Below are 25,942 nucleotides of genomic sequence, written 5' to 3'. Positions count from 1 at the left end.
CCTTTGGAGGAAGGAGCATAATTGAGTTGAAACTACTTTTTCCAGAACTTTAGATATGAAAGGTAGATTCGATATAGGCCTGTAGTTCCTTAGTTCTCTAGGGTCGAGTTGGGGTTTTTTGACAAGGGGCCTTATAACAGCCACCTTATATGCTTTAGGCACATGTCCTAATGTCAGAGATGAGTTAATAATACCAAGAAGAGGATCTATAATTTCTGGGAGCATCTCTTTCAGTAGATTTGTAGGTATAGGGTCTAGTATGCATGTTGTTGATTTAGATGATCTAATAATTTTAGACAGCTCATCTTGATCTACGGTATAAAATAATTGCATTTTCTCCTTAAGGGCGCTGTAGTTAGTTTGTTCAGCGGGTTTCACTTCTGATTGCATTGTTATAATTTTTTCTCTAATATCTTGGATTTTATATGTGAAGTAGTTCATAAATTCATCACTGCTATGCTGATATACAGGATCAGAAGTCACTGACGATTTATTTTTTGTTAATTTAGCCACCGTGTTAAATAAAAACCTAGGGTTGTGCTGGTTTTCTTCTATTAGTGATGAAAAGTAGGCGGATCTAGAAGTTTTTAGGGCTTTCCTGTATTTTCGAATACTATCCTTCCATGCTGTACGAAATACCTCTAATTTAGTTTTCTTAAAGTTGCGCTCCATTTTTCGGGCCGCTTTCTTTAGAGCCTGAGTGTGTTCATTATACCACGGTGTGGGGCTGCCATTTTTAATCTTCTTTAAACGTAGTGGAGCAACTTTGTCTAGCGTTACCGAGAAGGTGGAATTAAAATTTTCAGTGGTAATGTCAAGATCTTCAACGTTATTTCTCATGATTTGAGACAATTCGGGCAGATTATCGAGAAACGCATCTTTGGTAGTTGAAGTTATTGTTCTACCATATTTGTAACAATGAGTTTTATTTGCAGCCGTAGGCCAGTGAAGCAAACATAATACCAGATAATGATCCGAAATGTCTTCACTCTGCTGAAGGATTTTAACGTCGTCCACATTTATACCGTAAGACAGTATTAAATCTAAAGTATGATTACGAAGGTGAGTGGGTCCTGACACATGTTGACTAATGCCCATGGAGTTAAGAGTGTCTTTGAAAGCCATTCCTAAGGCATCTGTAACGTTATCTACGTGGATGTTAAAGTCACCAACGACAAGGAGTCTATCTGCGGCCAGTACTAGTTCTGATAAGAACCCACCAAATTCTTTAATAAAATCTGTGTGGTGCCCTGGAGGCCTATATACAATAGCTAGAATCAATTTAAAAAGTGTTTTATCTTTAGTATTAGGTGTTGAAACATGAAGAACCATGACTTCAAAAGAATTATATTTAGAGTTCGACTTCTGGGAAATGCTAAGAGAGTTATTGTAAAGTGCTGCGACACCTCCCCCTCTGCCTTTTAGACGAGGCTCGTGTTTATAATAATAATCTTGGGGGACAGATTCATTTAAAGCAATATAATCATCTGGTTTTAGCCATGTTTCTGTCAAACAGAGCATGTCTATTTTATGATCTGTTATCATATCGTTAACAAAAAGTGCTTTATTAGAGAGAGATCTAATATTTAGCAATCCGAGTCGTAACAGTTGATTATCTGTATTTTGTTCATGTTTAGTTTGTTTAACGTTTATTAAATTACTTTCAAGAGGTTTACGCATTATTTTATGTTTGCTAATCCGGGGGACAGACACAGTCTCTATTTTGTGATGTTTGGGAGAACGGATTACTACATGTTGTACATTTTGTGTATTCTGCGACGTGAGACGGCAAGCAGACAGTTGGTTAAGCCATACTGTCTGCTCCCTGACCTGGGCCCCAGCGAGTCAAGTTTTAGCATTAGCATTAAGACTTTTTGCCATATTTCTAGACAGGATGGAAGTCCCAGCCCAGGAGGGATGGAGACCATCTCGTTTCAACAGGTCAGGTCTGCCCTCAAAACTCTTCCAGTTATTTATAAAAACTATATCATTCTGCAGGCACCACTCAGACAACCAGCCATTTAGTGATGATAATCTGCTATAAATCTCATCACCACGATAAGCATTGAGGGGGCCAGAGAATATTACAGTGTCTGACATCATGCTTGCGAGCTCACACACCTCTTTAATGTTATCTTTTGTGATCTCCGATTGACGGAGTCGAACATCATTTGTGCCGACGTGAATGACAATCTTACTGAATTTACGATTAGCCTTAGCCAGCACATTTAAATTTGACTTGATGTCAGGCGCTCTGGCTCCCGGTAAACATTGGACTATGGTGGCTGGTGCCTCTATGTTAACGTTCCGAACAATAGAATCACCGATAACTAGGGCACTTTCAGCAGGTTTCTCAGTCGGTGCGTCACTGAGCGGGGCAAACCTGTTCGAGACTGTAATCGGAACGGTCGAGTGATGTTTTGTCCTGCGACTACGCCGTCTCACAGTCACGAAGTTTCCCAGCTGCGGGGGATTTTCAACCGGAACCGAGCTGTGTGCGCTAATGTTGCTCGCATCCAAAGTGTTTTCTATCGTCGTTAAACTCTTACTATCCTCAGATAAAGATTGGATGCGAGACTCTAATTCTAAGATCTTCTCTGTCAGCCTAACTATTTCCCTGCATTTATCGCATATAAAGCCCTCGCAGCTGACAGAGAAGGCTAAGCTAAACATATGACATGAGGTGCAAGTAACAATAATAGGAATAGAAGCCATAACTCACCGGATTTGAAGTGCAATTCCAACTTACCAAGGTTGCTCGATGGATCGTAGTATACTCGCTTAAAAAGAGAAACAGTTAGCAAACAAGACAAACCAGAGGCAAGATGATATTCCACAGTGAGAACAGAAAGCAAGCTAACACGCTATTGCTATGCTAACGGCGTTAAGTTAACTATCACATTTGGTTTAGACTCTTCCAAATAAATAACAGGAACAGGGTTATTGAGATATCAGGATAAGTTAGCAACGACAATAATAAATAACGATAATAAAATACACTAATATTAGAGCGAAGTGGGAAGCGCACTGATACAAACAAGCTGCCGGCAGCGATGCAGGAAACAGGAAACAGGAAGCAGGATAAATGGGGCCAGTTAAATCACGACAGTTACTCACCCAAAACAATTCATTCATGCTTCAAAACCTAGTTATTGTGTCAGTAATTTAGCCAAGGCCACCAAAATATAAAGTATTTTTGTCATCGTGTGAAAATGTTTAGTTGTTTTTTCACCATGACAGTCAACCTCGAAATTAAGGTTTTATAAAAAAAATCTGATATTTGTTGCAGGGCTCTCAAGTCTCACGCATTGGGCGTGAGACACACGCATTTCAACCCGTTCACACGCTCACACGCTACACCTTGTATTTCTCACGCAGATATATTTCCAGGATAACGCCCACCAAGTTGCGCCGCTATTAGAGGAATCAAGTGAGTTCCCCATAGAGTTCAGAAGGCCCTGCCACGCACCAGCTAATCAAATAAAAAAAAATGGCTACCGAACAGCCAATCAGAAAATAGCATTGCTGTATCCGGGTAAGATTTAGATATCCCGCAACAACAACGTTTACATTCTGATTCCAACGACACATTCTGTGATTCACGGGCTCGCTCGACACGACAATGTAGCGGTGCCATGCTATTCAAAAAGCCGCTGAGAGGCTAAACTGGGAGTGCTGTATTTGTGACGCATCAAAAAAAAGACATCATCCATATGTTAAAGTGGAAAGTTTTCCAGTACTCCGTTTATTACTCCACAAACACGTTGCAAGAATTGCTGATCAACAAAGAGTACACTTACTCCCCATTCACCCCCTCCTGCCCACAACAGCTGAGCAGGTGCCTAATAACCAATTCCCACATGACCACTCCCAAATCATGTGACAGATTAACCATTTCATGTCCACTACATTTACCAGCCCCTAATTATTTTCAAAATTAATAATAATTACAAGTTACATGAAGACATGAAATTCATTATGTTAATTTTCCAACATAAAGGAGAAAAAGTCTCATCACATTAGTCCAAGAGATAAATGTTCATAATCACGTATTCAATGTTCATAACAGTTATTTTTCGTCAAATCCATAGATCAAAGTTTATGTTAAAGCAAAATGTCCATCAAACTTCAATCCATAATTATTCATCTTCTGCTTCCAATAAAAGACAGATTTTGGTTATTGGTCTGTCCAGGTAGCTGCTTTTGGTTTTAACTTTCACATGACGTACAAATTCTCTTTTGACTAAACAAAACCAGGAATCGCTTGGCACTAGATGGAACTCTGTCATCCATCATGACAGTGAAACTGGCTGGCCTGGAACCACTGTGTTTCAAATGGGAGCCCCCAACCCCTGTGCTGAAGGCCTCAAAACCTGCTACCAACACCTACAATAAACAACATTATTATCTCTCTCTCACACTCACACACACTCACTCACTCACACACACACCTGCACTAAGAAATGCTGAATTAATTTTTTATTTGTACAAATTTATGTGTCACATTTTTCAGATCAGACCCCCGTCCCCACCCAAGTCTCCACTGCCGCCAAAATCTCAATCTGAACTCAGTTCAAAACTTAAGATCCCTGTTGTTGAGAAGAGTCAATAGTACTGTGGCGAGTCGCCCATTTCCCAATCAGTGTCGCCATGGATACAAAGGCAATCATCCCGCACACCTGCTGGTCGTCAGCACCTGCAGCTCATGGGATAAAAGCGGGAGAAGACAGAGAGAGAGGGTGAGCAACGACTCCATACTTACCGTGTGTGTTGATCCTGTCTCCCTTCTTTCAAAGATACGATCGCCTGACGACCAGCAGACGAAACCTCCCCGCACTGCGTATCCTTCACCAACCGCACAGAGCACCCGGAAGAACCTGCACGAGCCGATTTCCCCAAGTTTTCCTTCTGCTATTCTCCTCACCCTTAAAACCTTGTAAATAAACCACCCCCCGGGGCTTTAAAACCTCGCTGAAAGTGTTCGTCTCGTGTCTGCTCGCCACAGTACATAGAAAAAAAGTAGGCTATATGAACATTTGTATTTATACAGTACGTTTATTTTTGTTTGACTGTATTACATGTAAAGTGAAATCTTGCTTGTCCAATTACTGTACATTTCATATTTCTTATGTTACCACAAATTCACAAAAATACAAAATAGCTACAAAATAACATTCATGAAATAAATTATAATTGAATGACTCGTTTTGAGCTTTCCTGTAGCTCAGTGGTAAGAGCATGGCGATAACAACGCCAAGGTCGTGGGTTTGATCATGGGCGGATTTAGTGATTTGGGGGCCCTAGGCGAATCCATGTATGGGGGCCCCAACTATGTGCCATTTTACTTTACTACAACCCTTATTTTTCTTCCTCCTCAAAGCACACAACTTTTCACCCCCAGTCAAAGTGACAGGGGAAGACTAAGCTTAATGAACACAGATACTCACTAATTTGAAAAAAAAAAAAGAATTCCCAGATGAAAAAAATGTGACCAAATTTCTGTACTAGTGCCGTGCGTACAGTACGAATCGTTAGCACTGTATGTTATTATATTATGTCTTTATGTGCCCATCGGTCTGCGCAGCGTTGTCAAACAACCTTTCTACCTTAGAACTAGCCCTCTCCTACCACATCTTTGTTTGACAGTTGTTTTGATCGTCAGTCATTATAACTGTGTTGTCGGTGTTCATGGAGAAATACTCACCGGCACATTATCATTGCTCATGGCCAGGAGAGTGCTGTGTCTGGCGGGAGAGAGAGGCACTGCTGTAGGAGCAGCGGTGGAGTTTGTGTGGGGAAAAAGCAGAGACTTTGGCAACAATCTTTTCTAAATCATCTTTTTTCCTCTCCGCAGGAGTGTAGCTGCATTTCTTTGTTGTTTTATTTCCCTGCGACTTTAACTTCGCTTTGCAGCTAATGTACCACACAGTGACACTCTCGCTGTGGGCAGTTCTACTAATTCCGCCGCTGCGTTTCTCTAGCTAGTGTCGAACTCGTCTCGCGCATATACGGTGCTAATGGCATTGTCCACTCTAATATATAATGGGGGGGGTACGAAGGGGTGCCTTCGTACAGATGTAATAACGTAAATGTTAACAGGGATATCCCGTCTATTTTGATGATTACTTGGGGCTCTACGTGGCTGCTGACATGGCTTATTGGTTAAGTCCACCCCTTCCTTTTGGAGGCCCCTGGTAGCTCGGGTCCCAAGGCGATTGCATACCTTTGCCTAATGGGTAAGTCCGCCCCTGGGTTTGATCCCAGGGGATTGCACATACTTAGAAACAAATGTATAGGATAATGCAATGTAAGTCGCTTTGGATAAAAGCGTGTGCCAAATGCGTAAATGTAAATGTAAATGAATGTGACGGCTTACACAATGAAAAATGATTGAAAAGTTGTGAAGAGTTTGACAGTTTAAGTGAGAATCGACTCATCAGTTTTGATCAACAAGCCATATGCAATTAGTTGTTGTTCAAACTGCAGACAATTGTACTTTCTGTTTGCACACATGTGCCAAAGCATTTGCACTTTGCACAAATCAAAAAGAAACTCAAGTCTGATGTGAACAAGAAACGTCTTGGTTACGGATGTAACCTCAGTTCCCTGATGGAGGGAACGAGATGTTGTGTCGAGCCGACAGATGGGGTTCGCTCTTGAGAACCTATCAACTTCTGACTAGTTTACAAAAGGCCAATGAAATTGGCGAATGAAATTTGCATGCCGGACTCCGTCTCCGGATATCCGGGTATAAAAGGGAGACGGCGTGCTGCATTCATTCACCTTTTGGTCTGAGGAGCCTGAGCATCCCTCGACTGCTGCGGCAGGTGGCCAGTGTTGTGGCAAGAAGGACACAACGTCTCGTTCCCTCCATCAGGGAACTGAGGTTACATCCGTAACCAAGACATTCCCTTTCTGTCGGTCTCTCGACATTGTGTCGAGCCGACAGATGGGGTTCCTATGGAAAATGCCACAGCGCTGTGCCACGTCACAATCTCTAGCGGAGCGACGCTGACTGGCCTGCGCGAGTCAGACATGAGCGCTAGCGAGAAATTGTAACCGTCCAGTGGAGAGGTAGGGGGTCCCAGAGCTTTTTAGGAAAAGGTGGGAAGCCCCTGCCACCGGCCGTCACGGGCGGAGGCCTTGATTCTCTAACAGCGAGAAGCCGCCCGGCACCGTAAGGGTCACTGGGTAAGCATTATTCCCCCTGGGGGAAAAACGCTACAGAGACCACTACCTACCATAGGGAGGAATTAGTGGAGACACCACATGGTCTCACCATCAGGGGAGAACTCATGGGAAAACGTGCGGACTGAAGGAGTTAGGTGGAGGTCCACCTAGGGAGGTCATGGGTTGCCGAGGTGGGAACCATTCATGAGGATACATCAGACGGACGGACGGGGGGGGGGGTTACCACGTCCGGAGCACTAGGTCCGGTTAGAGCTATGTGGTAGATAACTCAACTGTTCCCCGGCCTAAGGAGACAGGGCTGCTCTGCCCAGCCTGCCCCCAGGAAGGTGCTTAGTGATGGATGGAATGCCTGTTCTTTACCCAGTGGAGAAAGAAGGGAGGCGGAAATAGCCGCTGATCCCCCTAGAGGAAGGAGGAAGGGCTTTCGCAGGCGTACGCTCTACCGGCTGCCGGTCCTACACGTTGCCCTGCAGGACGTGGGCTGACACCGGTTCCACGCGTAGGTATTAGAACCTCGCGGAGGTGTTGGGCGTAGCTCAACCCGCAGCTCTGCAGATGTCTGCCAGAGAGGCGCCCTGAGCCAGTGCCCATGAGGAGTGTGCCTCACTCCTAACGGGCAGGGGCGATCTTGATATCGGTATGCCGTAGCGACGGCATCCACGATCCAGTGCGCCAGCCTCTGTTTGGAGACAGCCCTCCCCTTCTGCTGACCACCAAAACAGACAAAGAGCTGCTCAGAGCTTCTGAAGCTCTGCGTGTGGTCCAAGTAGAGGCGCAGTGCGTGTACTGGACACAACACGGATGGAGTTGGGTCTTCCTCCCCGGTGGGGAGAGCCTGCAGGTTCACCACCTGGTCTCTCGGGAGAGTGGTGGGAACTTTGGGCACGTAGCCGGGCCGGGGTCTCAGGTTTACGTGAGATTCACCGGGCCCGAGTTCTAGGCAATCTGTGGACACGGAGGGTGGTTGTAGGTCCCCTACCCTCTTGGAGGTGAGCACCATCAGGAGAGCCGTCTTTATCGTGAGGTGAGAAAGAGTGGCAGCTGCGAGGGGCTCGAAGGGGGGGCCTCTTGAGGCCTGCCACATAGGTCGCAAGAGGGTATGGAGTGCGGATGAGGTGGTCGCCTTCTCACGCCCCTTAGGAACCTAATGATCAGGTCGTGCTGTCCCCGAGGCTTCCCAGCAACTGGGTCGTGATGAGCGGCCGTAGCGGCTACATACACTCCCAGTGTGGAGGGGGGAGAGGTTACTCTATGTTCATTTTCCAACATAAAGGAGAAAAAGTCTCATCACATTAGTCCAAGAGATAAATGTTCATAATCACGTATTCAATGTTCATAACAGTTATTTTTCGTCAAATCCATAGATCAAAGTTTATGTTAAAGCAAAATGTCCATCAAACTTCAATCCATAATTATTCATCTTCTGCTTCCAATAAAAGACAGATTTTGGTTATTGGTCTGTCCAGGTAGCTGCTTTTGGTTTTAACTTTCACATGACGTACAAATTCTCTTTTGACTAAACAAAACCAGGAATCGCTTGGCACTAGATGGAACTCTGTCATCCATCATGACAGTGAAACTGGCTGGCCTGGAACCACTGTGTTTCAAATGGGAGCCCCCAACCCCTGTGCTGAAGGCCTCAAAACCTGCTACCAACACCTACAATAAACAACATTATTATCTCTCTCTCACACTCACACACACTCACTCACTCACACACACACCTGCACTAAGAAATGCTGAATTAATTTTTTATTTGTACAAATTTATGTGTCACATTTTTCAGATCAGACCCCCGTCCCCACCCAAGTCTCCACTGCCGCCAAAATCTCAATCTGAACTCAGTTCAAAACTTAAGATCCCTGTTGTTGAGAAGAGTCAATAGTACTGTGGCGAGTCGCCCATTTCCCAATCAGTGTCGCCATGGATACAAAGGCAATCATCCCGCACACCTGCTGGTCGTCAGCACCTGCAGCTCATGGGATAAAAGCGGGAGAAGACAGAGAGAGAGGGTGAGCAACGACTCCATACTTACCGTGTGTGTTGATCCTGTCTCCCTTCTTTCAAAGATACGATCGCCTGACGACCAGCAGACGAAACCTCCCCGCACTGCGTATCCTTCACCAACCGCACAGAGCACCCGGAAGAACCTGCACGAGCCGATTTCCCCAAGTTTTCCTTCTGCTATTCTCCTCACCCTTAAAACCTTGTAAATAAACCACCCCCCGGGGCTTTAAAACCTCGCTGAAAGTGTTCGTCTCGTGTCTGCTCGCCACAGTACATAGAAAAAAAGTAGGCTATATGAACATTTGTATTTATACAGTACGTTTATTTTTGTTTGACTGTATTACATGTAAAGTGAAATCTTGCTTGTCCAATTACTGTACATTTCATATTTCTTATGTTACCACAAATTCACAAAAATACAAAATAGCTACAAAATAACATTCATGAAATAAATTATAATTGAATGACTCGTTTTGAGCTTTCCTGTAGCTCAGTGGTAAGAGCATGGCGATAACAACGCCAAGGTCGTGGGTTTGATCATGGGCGGATTTAGTGATTTGGGGGCCCTAGGCGAATCCATGTATGGGGGCCCCAACTATGTGCCATTTTACTTTACTACAACCCTTATTTTTCTTCCTCCTCAAAGCACACAACTTTTCACCCCCAGTCAAAGTGACAGGGGAAGACTAAGCTTAATGAACACAGATACTCACTAATTTGAAAAAAAAAAAAGAATTCCCAGATGAAAAAAATGTGACCAAATTTCTGTACTAGTGCCGTGCGTACAGTACGAATCGTTAGCACTGTATGTTATTATATTATGTCTTTATGTGCCCATCGGTCTGCGCAGCGTTGTCAAACAACCTTTCTACCTTAGAACTAGCCCTCTCCTACCACATCTTTGTTTGACAGTTGTTTTGATCGTCAGTCATTATAACTGTGTTGTCGGTGTTCATGGAGAAATACTCACCGGCACATTATCATTGCTCATGGCCAGGAGAGTGCTGTGTCTGGCGGGAGAGAGAGGCACTGCTGTAGGAGCAGCGGTGGAGTTTGTGTGGGGAAAAAGCAGAGACTTTGGCAACAATCTTTTCTAAATCATCTTTTTTCCTCTCCGCAGGAGTGTAGCTGCATTTCTTTGTTGTTTTATTTCCCTGCGACTTTAACTTCGCTTTGCAGCTAATGTACCACACAGTGACACTCTCGCTGTGGGCAGTTCTACTAATTCCGCCGCTGCGTTTCTCTAGCTAGTGTCGAACTCGTCTCGCGCATATACGGTGCTAATGGCATTGTCCACTCTAATATATAATGGGGGGGGTACGAAGGGGTGCCTTCGTACAGATGTAATAACGTAAATGTTAACAGGGATATCCCGTCTATTTTGATGATTACTTGGGGCTCTACGTGGCTGCTGACATGGCTTATTGGTTAAGTCCACCCCTTCCTTTTGGAGGCCCCTGGTAGCTCGGGTCCCAAGGCGATTGCATACCTTTGCCTAATGGGTAAGTCCGCCCCTGGGTTTGATCCCAGGGGATTGCACATACTTAGAAACAAATGTATAGGATAATGCAATGTAAGTCGCTTTGGATAAAAGCGTGTGCCAAATGCGTAAATGTAAATGTAAATGAATGTGACGGCTTACACAATGAAAAATGATTGAAAAGTTGTGAAGAGTTTGACAGTTTAAGTGAGAATCGACTCATCAGTTTTGATCAACAAGCCATATGCAATTAGTTGTTGTTCAAACTGCAGACAATTGTACTTTCTGTTTGCACACATGTGCCAAAGCATTTGCACTTTGCACAAATCAAAAAGAAACTCAAGTCTGATGTGAACAAGAAACGTCTTGGTTACGGATGTAACCTCAGTTCCCTGATGGAGGGAACGAGATGTTGTGTCGAGCCGACAGATGGGGTTCGCTCTTGAGAACCTATCAACTTCTGACTAGTTTACAAAAGGCCAATGAAATTGGCGAATGAAATTTGCATGCCGGACTCCGTCTCCGGATATCCGGGTATAAAAGGGAGACGGCGTGCTGCATTCATTCACCTTTTGGTCTGAGGAGCCTGAGCATCCCTCGACTGCTGCGGCAGGTGGCCAGTGTTGTGGCAAGAAGGACACAACGTCTCGTTCCCTCCATCAGGGAACTGAGGTTACATCCGTAACCAAGACATTCCCTTTCTGTCGGTCTCTCGACATTGTGTCGAGCCGACAGATGGGGTTCCTATGGAAAATGCCACAGCGCTGTGCCACGTCACAATCTCTAGCGGAGCGACGCTGACTGGCCTGCGCGAGTCAGACATGAGCGCTAGCGAGAAATTGTAACCGTCCAGTGGAGAGGTAGGGGGTCCCAGAGCTTTTTAGGAAAAGGTGGGAAGCCCCTGCCACCGGCCGTCACGGGCGGAGGCCTTGATTCTCTAACAGCGAGAAGCCGCCCGGCACCGTAAGGGTCACTGGGTAAGCATTATTCCCCCTGGGGGAAAAACGCTACAGAGACCACTACCTACCATAGGGAGGAATTAGTGGAGACACCACATGGTCTCACCATCAGGGGAGAACTCATGGGAAAACGTGCGGACTGAAGGAGTTAGGTGGAGGTCCACCTAGGGAGGTCATGGGTTGCCGAGGTGGGAACCATTCATGAGGATACATCAGACGGACGGACGGGGGGGGGGGGTTACCACGTCCGGAGCACTAGGTCCGGTTAGAGCTATGTGGTAGATAACTCAACTGTTCCCCGGCCTAAGGAGACAGGGCTGCTCTGCCCAGCCTGCCCCCAGGAAGGTGCTTAGTGATGGATGGAATGCCTGTTCTTTACCCAGTGGAGAAAGAAGGGAGGCGGAAATAGCCGCTGATCCCCCTAGAGGAAGGAGGAAGGGCTTTCGCAGGCGTACGCTCTACCGGCTGCCGGTCCTACACGTTGCCCTGCAGGACGTGGGCTGACACCGGTTCCACGCGTAGGTATTAGAACCTCGCGGAGGTGTTGGGCGTAGCTCAACCCGCAGCTCTGCAGATGTCTGCCAGAGAGGCGCCCTGAGCCAGTGCCCATGAGGAGTGTGCCTCACTCCTAACGGGCAGGGGCGATCTTGATATCGGTATGCCGTAGCGACGGCATCCACGATCCAGTGCGCCAGCCTCTGTTTGGAGACAGCCCTCCCCTTCTGCTGACCACCAAAACAGACAAAGAGCTGCTCAGAGCTTCTGAAGCTCTGCGTGTGGTCCAAGTAGAGGCGCAGTGCGTGTACTGGACACAACACGGATGGAGTTGGGTCTTCCTCCCCGGTGGGGAGAGCCTGCAGGTTCACCACCTGGTCTCTCGGGAGAGTGGTGGGAACTTTGGGCACGTAGCCGGGCCGGGGTCTCAGGTTTACGTGAGATTCACCGGGCCCGAGTTCTAGGCAATCTGTGGACACGGAGGGTGGTTGTAGGTCCCCTACCCTCTTGGAGGTGAGCACCATCAGGAGAGCCGTCTTTATCGTGAGGTGAGAAAGAGTGGCAGCTGCGAGGGGCTCGAAGGGGGGGCCTCTTGAGGCCTGCCACATAGGTCGCAAGAGGGTATGGAGTGCGGATGAGGTGGTCGCCTTCTCACGCCCCTTAGGAACCTAATGATCAGGTCGTGCTGTCCCCGAGGCTTCCCAGCAACTGGGTCGTGATGAGCGGCCGTAGCGGCTACATACACTCCCAGTGTGGAGGGGGGAGAGGTTACTCTCCAGTCTCTCTTGAGAAAGGGACAGCACGTTCCCGATCAAGCAACTCCGTGGGTCTTCTCTTCGAGAAGAGCACCAGGACAAGAAGAGGCGCCACCTATGGGCGTATAGCCGCCTAGTGGCCGAGGCCCTAGCCTGAGTGATGTCCCAACCACCGGGGGTGGGCCACTCAGGATCTCCTCATCCCGTCCAGACATGGAAGTTCCAAGGGTCTGCCTGGGATGCCGTAACGTGCCCCTTCCCCTGTGAAAGCAGGTCCTTCGCCAGGGGGATTGGCCAGGGAAGAGTTGTTGTCAAGAGCCTTAGTTCCGTGAACCAAGTCCGGTTGGGCCAATAGGGCTATTACCACTTGATGCTCCTCTTCCGTGGCCTTGCACAAGACCTGTGCAATGAGGCTCACTGGGGGGGAGGCGTACTTCCGCTTACCCCGCGGCCAGCTGTGCGCTAGGGTATTCAAAGACACTCTTAACTCCATGGGCATTAGTCAACATGTGTCAGGACCCACTCACCTTCGTAATCATACTTTAGACTTAATACTGTCTTACGGTATAAAGGTGGACGACGTTAAAATCCTTCAGCAGAGTGAAGACATTTCGGATCATTATCTGGTATTATGTTTGCTTCACTGGCCTACGGCTGCAAATAAAACTCATTGTTACAAATATGGTAGAACAATAACTTCAACTACCAAAGATGCGTTTCTCGATAATCTGCCCGAATTGTCTCAAATCATGAGAAATAACGTTGAAGATCTTGACATTACCACTGAAAATTTTAATTCCACCTTCTCGGTAACGCTAGACAAAGTTGCTCCACTACGTTTAAAGAAGATTAAAAATGGCAGCCCCACACCGTGGTATAATGAACACACTCAGGCTCTAAAGAAAGCGGCCCGAAAAATGGAGCGCAACTTTAAGAAAACTAAATTAGAGGTATTTCGTACAGCATGGAAGGATAGTATTCGAAAATACAGGAAAGCCCTAATAACTTCTAGATCCGCCTACTTTTCATCACTAATAGAAGAAAACCAGCACAACCCTAGGTTTTTATTTAACACGGTGGCTAAATTAACAAAAAATAAATCGTCAGTGACTTCTGATCCTGTATATCAGCATAGCAGTGATGAATTTATGAACTACTTCACATATAAAATCCAAGATATTAGAGAAAAAATTATAACAATGCAATCAGAAGTGAAACCCGCTGAACAAACTAACTACAGCGCCCTTAAGGAGAAAATGCAATTATTTTATACCGTAGATCAAGATGAGCTGTCTAAAATTATTAGATCATCTAAATCAACAACATGCATACTAGACCCTATACCTACAAATCTACTGAAAGAGATGCTCCCAGAAATTATAGATCCTCTTCTTGGTATTATTAACTCATCTCTGACATTAGGACATGTGCCTAAAGCATATAAGGTGGCTGTTATAAGGCCCCTTGTCAAAAAACCCCAACTCGACCCTAGAGAACTAAGGAACTACAGGCCTATATCGAATCTACCTTTCATATCTAAAGTTCTGGAAAAAGTAGTTTCAACTCAATTATGCTCCTTCCTCCAAAGGAATGACATCAATGAAGAATTCCAGTCTGGATTTAGAGCATGTCACAGTACAGAGACTGCTTTGATCAGAGTTACAAATGATCTGCTATTGGCGTCTGACCGAGGTTGTATCTCGTTATTGGTGCTGCTAGACCTTAGTGCTGCATTCGATACCATTGACCACAGCACACTCCTACATAGACTCGAAAATTATGTCGGCATTAAGGGAATAGCTTTGAAATGGTTTAAATCTTATTTATCCGACCGTTTTCAATTTGTAGCAATAAACAATGAGGTGTCACGCAAATCGCAAGTCCAGTACGGTGTACCACAGGGCTCAGTCTTAGGGCCTCTGCTCTTCGCATTATACATGCTACCTCTAGGAGATATAATAAAGCGACACGGAGTTAGCTTTCACTGTTATGCTGATGATACTCAACTTTATATTTCCTCGAAGCCTCATGAAACACAGCAGTTCCATCGAATAATGGAATGCATAGTCGATATAAAAAACTGGATGAGTAACAACTTTTTATTACTGAACTCGGACAAAACGGAAGTGTTACTTATTGGACCGAAAACTGCTATAAGTAACAACCAAGAATACTGTTTAACTATTGACGGATGTTCCATAAAACCCTCGTCGTCAGCAAAGAATCTTGGCGTTCTATTCGATAGTAATCTGTCATTTGAGAGCCACGTCGCCAACACCTGTAAAATTGCGTTTTTCCATTTTAAGAATATATCTAAACTACGTCATATGCTGTCAATCTCAGATGCAGAGAAGTTAATTCATGCATTCATGACATCAAGACTAGATTACTGTAATGCACTGTTAGGTGGTTGCCCTGCAGGCTTATTACAAAAACTCCAATTGGTCCAAAACGCGGCAGCTCGAGTTCTTACACGTACAAAAAAGTATGAACATATTAGCCCGGTTCTGTCAACCTTGCACTGGTTACCTATAAAGCATCGCGTTAACTTTAAAATCTTGCTTATTACCTATAAAGCCTTACATGGTTTAGCTCCTCAGTACTTGAATGAACTCCTTTTGTATTACAGTCCTTCACGTGCATTACGCTCTCAGGCGTCCTGTCAGTTGGTAATACCTAGAATTTCAAAATCAAGTGCAGGTGGTAGATCCTTTTCCTATCTAGCGCCTAAACTTTGGAATAGTCTTCCCTGCACTGTCCGGGAGGCAGACACACTCTGTCAGTTTAAATCTAGACTAAAGACGCATCTTTTTAATCTTGCATACACTACTCTTCCATAATATAAATCTTCAGAGGGTTTAGGCTGCATTAGTTAGATCAACCGGAACCAAAAACACAACTGATGTACTTGTTGCATCAAAGAGTACAGAACAGTACTCTACTCTCAGCCAGTCTTGTCTCATTGTTCCAAGGTTACCACAGCGAGCAGGATGCAGTTCATGGCCTGACCTGATGGTAGAGCGGAGAATGGGAAGTGGGGACCTGACAAGAGCTGAGATGATAGAGCTGGATAAAGAAGGACGCGGTCTCTTGACATGTCTTCACCACAAAACTTCAAATGCTATTAGATTATTAATGATAATCTTAAACTATAATTTATTTTATTATTAAGTTTATTTATTTTATTTAGCCTTGTTGTGCAAGTTCTCTGGAGCTTGTGCAGAGGCAGCAGCTTTTGCCAGAGGGGAACTGGAATCCCCTGGTTGGGCCTGGGTTCTCCTGAGGTTTTTTTTCTCGATTAGAGTTTTGGGTTCCTCGCCACCGTTTGCATACTGTTTTTGCACTATCTGCCTGACCGGGGGGGCTGCTTTAGAATCTTAAAGTTTTACTTAATTAATATTGCATATAGGAATTTATTATCTGTTATATTTGACCTGTGCTTCTCTCTCCTTTATCCTAAATGTGTGCTCTCACTGAGCGTGTGTGTGTGTGCGTACTTGTCTGTGTACGTACGTGTGTGTGTGTGTGTGTGTGTGTTGTGTGTGTGTGCGTGCGCATCCGTGTGTGTGTGTGTCTCTGTGTCTGTGTGTGTTGGTGCGTGTTGTGTGTGTGGAGTGTTTTGTGTGTGGGTGTGTCTGTCTTCTGTGTTTTCAACCTTTTCTTGTTTTTGCAGGTACAACTTTGATTGTTTTGCTTGTAGTCAATGTGTCTCATGTACAGCTGCTTTGTAACAATGAAAATTGTAAAAGCGCTATATAAATAAAGTTGAGTTGAGTTGAGTATCCATGCCGAGGGTTCCCTCGGTCAGGTAGTACCAAAGCGGAAATGGGAGGAGTCCAGGGAGGCAACAGTTCCACCTGCGCCTGGCCCGAACTGCTCCCATATGAGCTGGACTGCGCGGGGATGGAGTCGCCACTCTCCGCGAGGCGTCGACTGACGAGAGAGCGCATCAGCTGTCTGATTCAGGTCGCCTGGGATGTGTGTGGCTCGCAGGGAGCTGATCACCTGCTGACTCCAGAGGAGGAGGCGTCGGGCGAGTCGTGTTAGCTGCCGTGAGCGAATGCCACCCTGACGATTGATATACGCCACGGCAGCTGTGCTGTCCTGACCGGACCAGCACGTGCTTGCCCTGCACGAGAGGTTGCCACCTCTTCAGTGCAAGTAGCACAGCCAACTACTCTAGGCAGTTGATATGCCAACGCAAGCAGGGGCCCGTCCACCGCCCCGACACTGCGTGCCCGTTGCACACGGCACTCCAACCCTGCAGGGAGGCATCCGTCGTCACCACGACATGCCTTGCCCCTGCCCTAGGGGGACCCTGTCCGCAATAAGGTCATTGAAGACCAGGGGGTCAGGGTGCATTGGCAGAAAGGCGTGATGACCATACGCCTGCTGCCGGTGTGCCAGGCTCTCCAGGGAACCCGACTCTGTAGCCAGTGTTGGAGCAATCGCATGTGCATCGACCCGAGGGGGACCACCCCCACCGAGGATGCCATGTGCCCAGGAGCCTCTGAAAGTTTCAGGAGTTCAACACTGACTGAGCGTGCTCTGAGTCAGTCACGCTGTCATGGAGACAGAGTCGAGTTCCATACCTAGAAAGAGGATGCTCTGCACAGGGTAGAGCTTGCTCTTTTCTCGGTTGACCTGTGTTCCCAACCAATCTAGGTGCCGGAGCACTAGGTCCCTGTGTGTACACAACAGATCTCGCGAGTGTGCCCAGATGAGCCAGTCAACGAGATAGTTAGTACTCGCACACCTCTCTCCCCGAGGGGAGTGAGGGCGGCTTCCACGATCTTCGCAAAGACTCGTGGGGACAGGGACAGACCGAAATGGAGGACTCTGTACTGATATGCCCGCCCTCAAAAGCGAGACATGAAAGTAAGCGTCCTTCAGGTCGATTGCCCTGAACCAATCTTGACATCTGGTAGACGCCAGGATGCGCTTCTGCGGGAGCATCCTGAACGGCAGCTTGAGTAGGTACCTGTTCGGGGTACGCAGATCTAGCAACCCCCTTTTTTGATGACAATGAAGTATGGGTTGCAGAACACGTTGAACATCTTGGCCAGAGGGAGGTAAGAGGATGTCCCGAACTTGAGCGGGCGTCTTGTAAGTTGTATCGCATTAGCCGAGACGGATCGTATCCCGTAGCCCTGTGACGGTTTGGGGGCTCTAGTCAGGCTCCCAGGGACCGAGACAGGGGCTAGGGGTATGATCTGCTTCATCGACCTCCCAGGGGGTGGTTCGATGGCGAGCAGTGCGAATCCCTTGCCGTGGGGAGGCCCCCTGGGAGGAGATCGGCTCTGCTACTTACCTGCCTGGCGATGATGTAGCACAACGCACTGTCGATTGAGAGTGCTGAGGGCTACTAATTATCCTTGACATTGGGTCTCGCCGTGACGCAATGTCGAGTTGCCGAACACCGTCGTGTAGAGGGTGAGAGCGGCTGTGATACACACCCAGAGAGAGAGGACTCTTAAGAGAGTGGGCCGTTGGGACGGGGCAGGAACCGTCCCGGATCGACCACCCAGCGTGGAATGGCTGGGGTCGGGCCCGATGGTATTCTCAATCTCCCCGGGGTCTTCCCATGAGGGCCGCTGCTTTTGCCGCGGCTGCTGATGGGGCGATGGTCTCCTCTTCGATGTCTTTTCCGGGGGGCTGCCTGAGTGGGGGGCGCCAGAGCCGGAGGGCGTCGAAGAGGACCAGGGCTGCTGGGAAGCAGATGGTGCACGGGACTCGACGGCCGAGGCGGCCGAGTCAGGGCGCGGGAGGATATGCTTGATATCCTCTGTCTGCTTCTTTACTGTCGAGAACTGCGGGTCGACAGAATCACCAAACAGCCCCCCCCTTGTGAGATGGGTGCGTCGAGAAAGCGGACCTTCTCGGCGTTACTCATCTGTGCAAGGTTCGGCCAGAGGTGTCTCTCATGGACCGCAAGTGTGGACATCGCCCGACCCAGGGCCCGCGCGGTCACCTTGGTCGCCCATAGAGCGAGGTCGGTGGCGGCGCGGAGTTCCTGCATAAGCGCTGGGTCGGTCTTACCCTCGTGGAGCTCTCTCAACACCTTGGCCTGGCAGGAGCCATAGCGTGGAGAGAGGAGGCAGCTTGGCTAGCAGCAATGTAAGCTCTCGACACGAGAGATGCCGAGACCCTACATGCTTTGGACAGGAGTCTAGGTCGAGCCCCCCAGGTGGCCGCCGCCTGTGGACACGAGTGCACCACTGCGGCACACTCCACCTGGGGGACATCGATGTATCCTCTAGCTGCCTCACCCTCGAGGGAAGAGAGGGTGACAGAACTTGTTAGACGTGAACGTGCTGGAGAGGGGGCGTTCCAGGTCTTACTAAATTCCTCATGCACTTCTGGAAAACACGGCACTAGGGGCGGGGCACCATGTAACCAGCCACGAGCGCTAGGAGAGGCAGTACGGGCACTGCAACATAACGCTCAGGGCGGCCCGGGAAAGCATGGCTGACATATCAACGTCCGCTTCTTCCTGGGCTTGATCCCCCGAGGGAGGGAGCTCCTTGGAATCGCCGGAGTCGGATGGCAGTACGTCACCCTCCGATGCTGCAAGGGACATCTCATCATTATCACGCACCGTTTCCAAATACGTGATTGAGGAACAAGACGGTGGGACCGTCTCCTGGGGAATGGTCAGACGAGCGAGACGAGGTGCGAACGGTCCGTGAGCCAGTGGCTGGCGGATTAACTCTCACAGTGATCCTCATATCACCCTCGCTGCTTGCCGTAGCGGATGGCAGGGCCGTAGTCCTGCCGTCACGGAACGGGGAGCAGACGAGTCCCGTGGGAACACAGCCACCCGTGACGCAACGTCTGAATCGTCAACCGCCCGCAGTGCGGGCAGGACGTATCCACAACGTCTGCCCCAGCGTACTGGAAGCAGACATCATGTCCGTCCCCCTCCTCGATGAGTGTGTTGCACCCATGAGAACAGCGGGACATGCCACGCTCGAGAAATTGGCTCTTTTAGAGTAAAAAACTCGAACACTTCTGGCACTGCCGAGATGCCCAGGGGAAGTCGCTGCAGGAAGGGACAGTCCGCTGCATCACGTCGTAAGGTTCCAGCAGTAATTCGGCGTAGAGTTGAAGTCTCGAAGTCGATCAGTGTGAAGGCGCCGAAGAACAAAAGGTGAATGAATGCAGCACGCCGTCTCCCTTTTATACCCAGATATCCGGGGGCGGAGTCCGGCATGCAAATTTCATTCGCCAATTTCATTGGCCTTTTCTAAACTAGTCAGAAGTTGATAGGTTCTCAAGAGCGAACCCCATCTGTCGGCTCGACACAACGTCGAGAGACCGACAGAAAGGGAACTAACTGTGCAGAGACCCAAACTTATTGTGTTGAGAAAAAAAGTCTCATTCGAGAAATGAGCCAAAGCGATTGAGAAAAACTGTAAAACACATGCGAGAGCGGAGTCTCTGTCGAGTCCAAGTTGGTTGCGAAGCTCTCTCCATTTAGAAAACTGTCACGGTTTGGGGACAGAGAACCCAGATGCAGGCAGATAAAGGGTTAACAGAAATATATTTATTTAAATGGAAAACAAAAACCCACGATGGGGGAAAAACAGAACAAAACAAACCAGGAACAAAACGGTAATCCAAAATAATAAATCCACAAACACAACGAACACGATAAACAGGAACACGGATAATCCACACGATTCAAGGAGGGAAACACAGGGCAGGATATGGCACGACGAGGACCAGGAACATTGAACAATGAACCAACACCGGACAGGAAAAACAGAGGCTTTAAATAGGGGAAAACAAACGAGGGATGATAACACAGGGAGGGTGACGGCCAGGTGACAAGGATCAAAAACTAAGGAGAAGCTGACGAGGTAACGAGAGGCGGGGCTTAGAGACGGGACACCGGAGAGAACGCATATTATGTCAAGGGAACAATAATATGTTTCTCTCCACACCTAACAAGAGGTTCTGCCATGGTTCTGCCACCAGACCAAGAAATACATGACAAGATGAGGCAGAACCATGACAGAAAACGCCACGCCGATATTAATCCTTGTTTTATTTCTTCATTTGTCCATAAGCCTGCTTGCCTCATTTGGCCTACGTTTACGCTTTTGAGTTTCCTTTACTCGCCAAAGAGTAATAGTGATCCATAATAACAGAACAACAGATGCTGCGTCCCAGATGCTGCATAACCACTTCCGCATTTGCGTGTTGCCGTAGTTTCCACAACCGGAAACTGTAATGCGGAGCAACGGATATTAAGTCACTGATATTCAACAAATACAAGGGAGACAAAGGACGGGGCATTATTTTAAATATGAGTTTCTCTGGATTTGCACATTCTTGGGAACATTTGGGATAATGTACACAACTGCATGAAATATATCACACTGTGCAAGTGATTTTTGGATATTTCATAACAAAATTATTCCATATTGTGGCTTATAAAAGCATTTACAATAGTAATGTTTTTTTATTTTTGACAAGGTCAAAGAATCATTGTATAACTAGTGATGTATTTATTTGTATACCTCAAAACAGGTAATTTGTAGAATGTTAAAGATGCTCTTTACAATAGCAAACACTGACATACAGTACATACACAACAATGAAATGTTCCAGTAACCTCATATGTATGCCACATGTTGCTTTTTTATTTCCATGACACATACAGAGCACATGAACTTGTATATCAGGTTTTGTCTATAATTACGGGAAGCAGTGTCTATTTATTGCACCTTGGTTATGTATTCTGGTATGTACAGAGGAATTAGTTTGTGGAGAAAAAACTGAAATACCAGTACTCGTGCGTAACCAGATAGGTATGTAGGTAGGTAGATTATTATATCATATTAACAAATGGATTAATAAATCTGGCCCCAAACTGTGTTCCAGACAAATGCTTCATGTCTAGTCAAATTTTGTTTTGACATGGTTTACCAGGAGTATGTTCACGACCAAAATATGATGTTGTGTTTGATTAGACAGTAACAAGTGTGTAACTGTACATTGCAAAATGTATTTTTGTTATGCTCAACATAAAATCTTGCATCATTTTGCTTTTTTAGTAAATGTATTTTTGTTTTAATGATGTTTAAATAATTGTCATGTAAACTGAAGTGAAAGTGACGTATTAGTCAGATCAAGGGCACCTCAGTCATTACCCGCCAGCTCTGGGAATCAAACCGACAACCTTCTGGTCACGAGTCTGACTCTCTAACCATTAGGCCACGACTGCCCTATTAATATACTTGTAACAATTGCTTCAAACATCGCTCATCTGAGAGAGCATTTTGCCCAAAAATTTGTATGAATGAAATGTAGTTGTCATAAAATATAAAAGCAAAATTAATACATTTGTAACTGAATCTCTCTATAACTCTATTTCTGTACTATAATTAGGATTCACAACTTTACCAATTTAGTTACACATACTTAAAGTAATGTGTTATGATCTGTTCTGTGTTCCCGTTATTTTGGACTTTTAGGCTACTTCCTGTTCGCGTACCATGTTTGTAGTCTTTTGTAGTTTTTCGTGTTAATTAGTTTCCCCAGGTGTTTCTTATTTCCTTGTTATCCCAGTGTATTTAAGCCCTAGTGTTTCCTTTGTTTGGTGTCAGTCTTTGTATTTACGTTCCTGTGTTGCTCGAGGATTACCTTGGTTTGTTTTGGCTCTGTTTATTTAATTAAATTCTAAACTGCATTTGGATCTACTCTCTGATTGGTTTCTCATTGGTACATGACACGTTTCAAAAAATACAATTATTACAGTTATTTTTTACTGTTGATATGGGTTCTCTTAAGATATGATGACAGCTTGTGCTTTTATTTTTGTGCTGTTCTATCAATAAATCTTACCTGTTTGACATCAAATTTGGTTTGACATAAACTGGCCGAATGATATTAAAGTGATAGTTCACCCAAAAATAAAAATTCTGTCATTTATTCACCCATTTGTCATTTCAAACCTGTTTGACTTTCTTCTTCAGAACACAAAAGTAGATATTTTGAAGAATGTTGTTAACTGGACCCCATTCACTTGCAATGGCTTTGTGTCCATAAAATAGAAGTGAATTGGGTCCAGTGCTGTTCGGTTACCAACTCTCTTTTCGGAAAAGTCATAAAGATTTGAAATGACAAGAGGGTGAGTAAACGATCTCTATCACTTTTAAGGTCTCTATGGACTGGGTTTCTGTGTGTTTCCCAGCGTAAAGTTTGGACACACTTACTTAATTATTACATACTCGAATTGGAAAAACAATGGTAATGAAATTCTACATAAAATACATTTGAATACTTTCATTTTGTATTCTCATTTCAGTTGTTGCATTTTACATATTATTCCTCATCATTGCACATCACACTAACATAACTTGCACAATGCACTTCATACACAGATCAGCCAGCTCCAGCGACACATATTCATATATGTAGAATGAAGTAGACATCTTACCTGTTGGTATTGATCTGCTGATCAGTAAAGCCAGCCTAACAATTAAAAGTAATTTAAGCATCTTTCAAATGTTTGTGAGCAGACAAATACAAGAGCAATGACTTCTAAAGAGAAGCAGCCGGACATTTGTAGTTGTTTTAAGAAATAGATAGAGCATTCACCATCCTAACAAGATTGTTCATAAACTCCACCTGTTCTTATAAAAGAAATGAAACAGGTTCTTATAATAGAATGATAGAATGCAGTGGTTCCAGCATTCCATTTGTTTATTAAAAATCACCACAATAGCGAAGAGTAGTTTCCTTTTGTGGTCTTGTGCTTGTGGTTTCAGATGCATACAGATTACTAGGTACAGGTACCTTTATTCTGTCTGTCTTGGTTTTTAAGTATTACAAACTTCAACATTTCTTTTCTCTAATATAATGATGTTATTGAACTCTCAATGAAACATTTCACTTTTCATTTATATTTATGTACACTGTAAAGCATTCAACTTTTTAATTTTAGTTTAAAAGCTGCCTTAAATGTTTAAGTTAAAATCAAATTGACTGTACAAGTTATTTGAATTTAAATGATATTAACTAACTTTTAGGAGCTTTGGTGTGCCGACTGTACATATATTTCACATGTATTCCCAGCATTTTTTAAAGTGTAGGGCCTGCCAGTATCTTATTTATCTTAGGATACATAGGTGCAGGCTATGATCATGTGGAAATATTATTCAGTTAGAAGTATGATTTAATTACCAATATAATCAATAAGTGTTTTCTTTCATTAAATCATTAAGCTGTGTGCTTTTAATGTGTTTGCTTGCTGTTTTATCTAGTGGAAAAATACAGAGATAAAATAGAGGGTTTGTGTGTAAGTGCCGGATTCGTGAAACCACAAAAAAGAGGAACAAGCTTGCAGAAATAGAACAGCTCGTTTTGACAAGTTTTAACTAACAACACACACACTCAAAGAGTCTCATAAGGAAGGGATGTTATGAATTAATCCAATGCATATGTTTTAAGTATAATCATGAGTTTTGATGTGTCTTATTGAATCATAGGATTAAGAAACAATGCTGCATAATTAAAAGCATTAGATGATTGAGTTTTTTACTGAAAGTATTTTTACATGTTGTTTGCAATATGAAACTGTCTCTAGACGACACTTCCTCTTTATTAGCAACTGACCACACGTTGCAAAACATGTGTCATGCAAAAAAGATGTTTTGCAGATATGCATGGTGATTGGTGGAGAGAGAGCAGCACTCCTTACAAGGCAGGGGAGGAGTCAGAAGATGTGAACGACGTCACATACCAAATAAATATATGTGTTTTTGAATAATTTGGGTTGTTGGCTTGTGGTGGAGTGAGGAGGTCGTCTGGCAACCCAAAGCTTTGTTACCCCTTTTTACATCTGATAATAGAACTTCTAATCGATTTTGAAGAACGTCTCAGTGCAAATTTTTGAACATGCAGGACTGCCTCAAAAGTCCAACAATTGGTGACCCGTGACGTGATTTGTCAAGAGACGAGGGCACATTTGCCATTTTCGTTGGGAAAAAACGGAACGAATTCGGGTTCAACACACAGGTCGACCAACATAAAAAGGTAAGCAGAAGCCTGTTTAATCAAAATTCTGCTATTGAACATACCTAAATTGTTGTGTTGAATTTGATGAACATTCCGTATGAGTAAAAGTAAAGTATAAGAGAAGTTTTGAGAAATCAGATTTAAAAAGACAATACTGTAAGACGTTGCGTCACACAAGGAAATTGTGAGACGTTGCGTCAACCATAAATTCTGTCAGGTTAGAGTCCCTGGTTGAAAAATACATAAATTCTTGGGGTTGAGGCCCTGATTGAAAAAATCGTAAATTCTCGGGTTAGGAGGCCCTCGATTGAAATAAATCGTAAATTCTGCGGGTTAGAGGCCCTCGATTGAAATAAATCGTAAATTCTGCGGGTTGAGGCCCTCGATTGAAAATATCGTAAATTCTGCGGGTTAGAGTCCCTCGAGTCGGCGAACTCGTAAAGGAATATTCCAAATTGTTTGTTGTGTGTTAATGTTAAAGTTGAATGTGAATACGGATAAAGGCGATTGAAGAAAAGACGTTGCGTCACAGAGACTCGTTGAGAAACTGAGACGTTGCGTCAGTAATTAAGTGACTTAATTTGGAAAACTGTCACAAAGACCACCTTATACTATAAATTGGAATACATAAGGCTGTAAAAGATTGTGAACAGTACAATTGTGTGTAAAATGGCTGAATTTCAAAAAGAATGTGATGAATAGGGATGTCCCAGTTTGGTCATGGCAAAAGTTAGATATGCTTTTAGCACAGACGAGCCAAAGACGATAAGAAACAGACAGAAAGAATATGACAAATGTCTGGACAGCTTTGTGATGATGGGTGGGATGCAGAAGAAGTAAGAATGCCTTTAGCACCGAAAGTAGAGAAATGGAAAAAAAGCCACAGTAAGTTACGAAGACAATGAAGAGAAAGATAAGGTTAAGTGGTATAATACAGGAAAACATGGTAACGAGGAAGATAATCTATAAAAAGAAATTAAGAATGTGGACTAGAGTAGCTTAACAACCACAGCACTCAGCTCGCAGAA

General features: G+C 45.1%; 1 protein-coding gene across 3 annotated transcripts in view; it reads right to left on the bottom strand.

The window, feature by feature from the left end:
- Nucleotides 1–23,514, bottom strand: part of LOC130549273 (mucin-2-like) — a 48,476-nt gene extending 24,962 nt beyond the window's left edge. For all 3 annotated transcript variants that reach the window (XM_057326498.1, XM_057326496.1, XM_057326497.1), the window contains exon 1: nt 23,335–23,514. In XM_057326498.1, coding sequence (XP_057182481.1) covers nt 23,335–23,395 — 61 coding nt within the window. In that variant the 5' untranslated portion in view covers nt 23,396–23,514. The remainder of the gene's footprint in view (nt 1–23,334) is intronic.
- Nucleotides 23,515–25,942: the final 2,428 nt, after the last annotated feature.

This window comes from Triplophysa rosa, linkage group LG25, assembly GCF_024868665.1.
Source record: "Triplophysa rosa linkage group LG25, Trosa_1v2, whole genome shotgun sequence".
Taxonomy (NCBI): domain Eukaryota; kingdom Metazoa; phylum Chordata; class Actinopteri; order Cypriniformes; family Nemacheilidae; genus Triplophysa; species Triplophysa rosa.
Note: the sequence above shows the minus strand (reverse complement) of the source record. Positions and strands in the feature narration are given on the sequence as shown.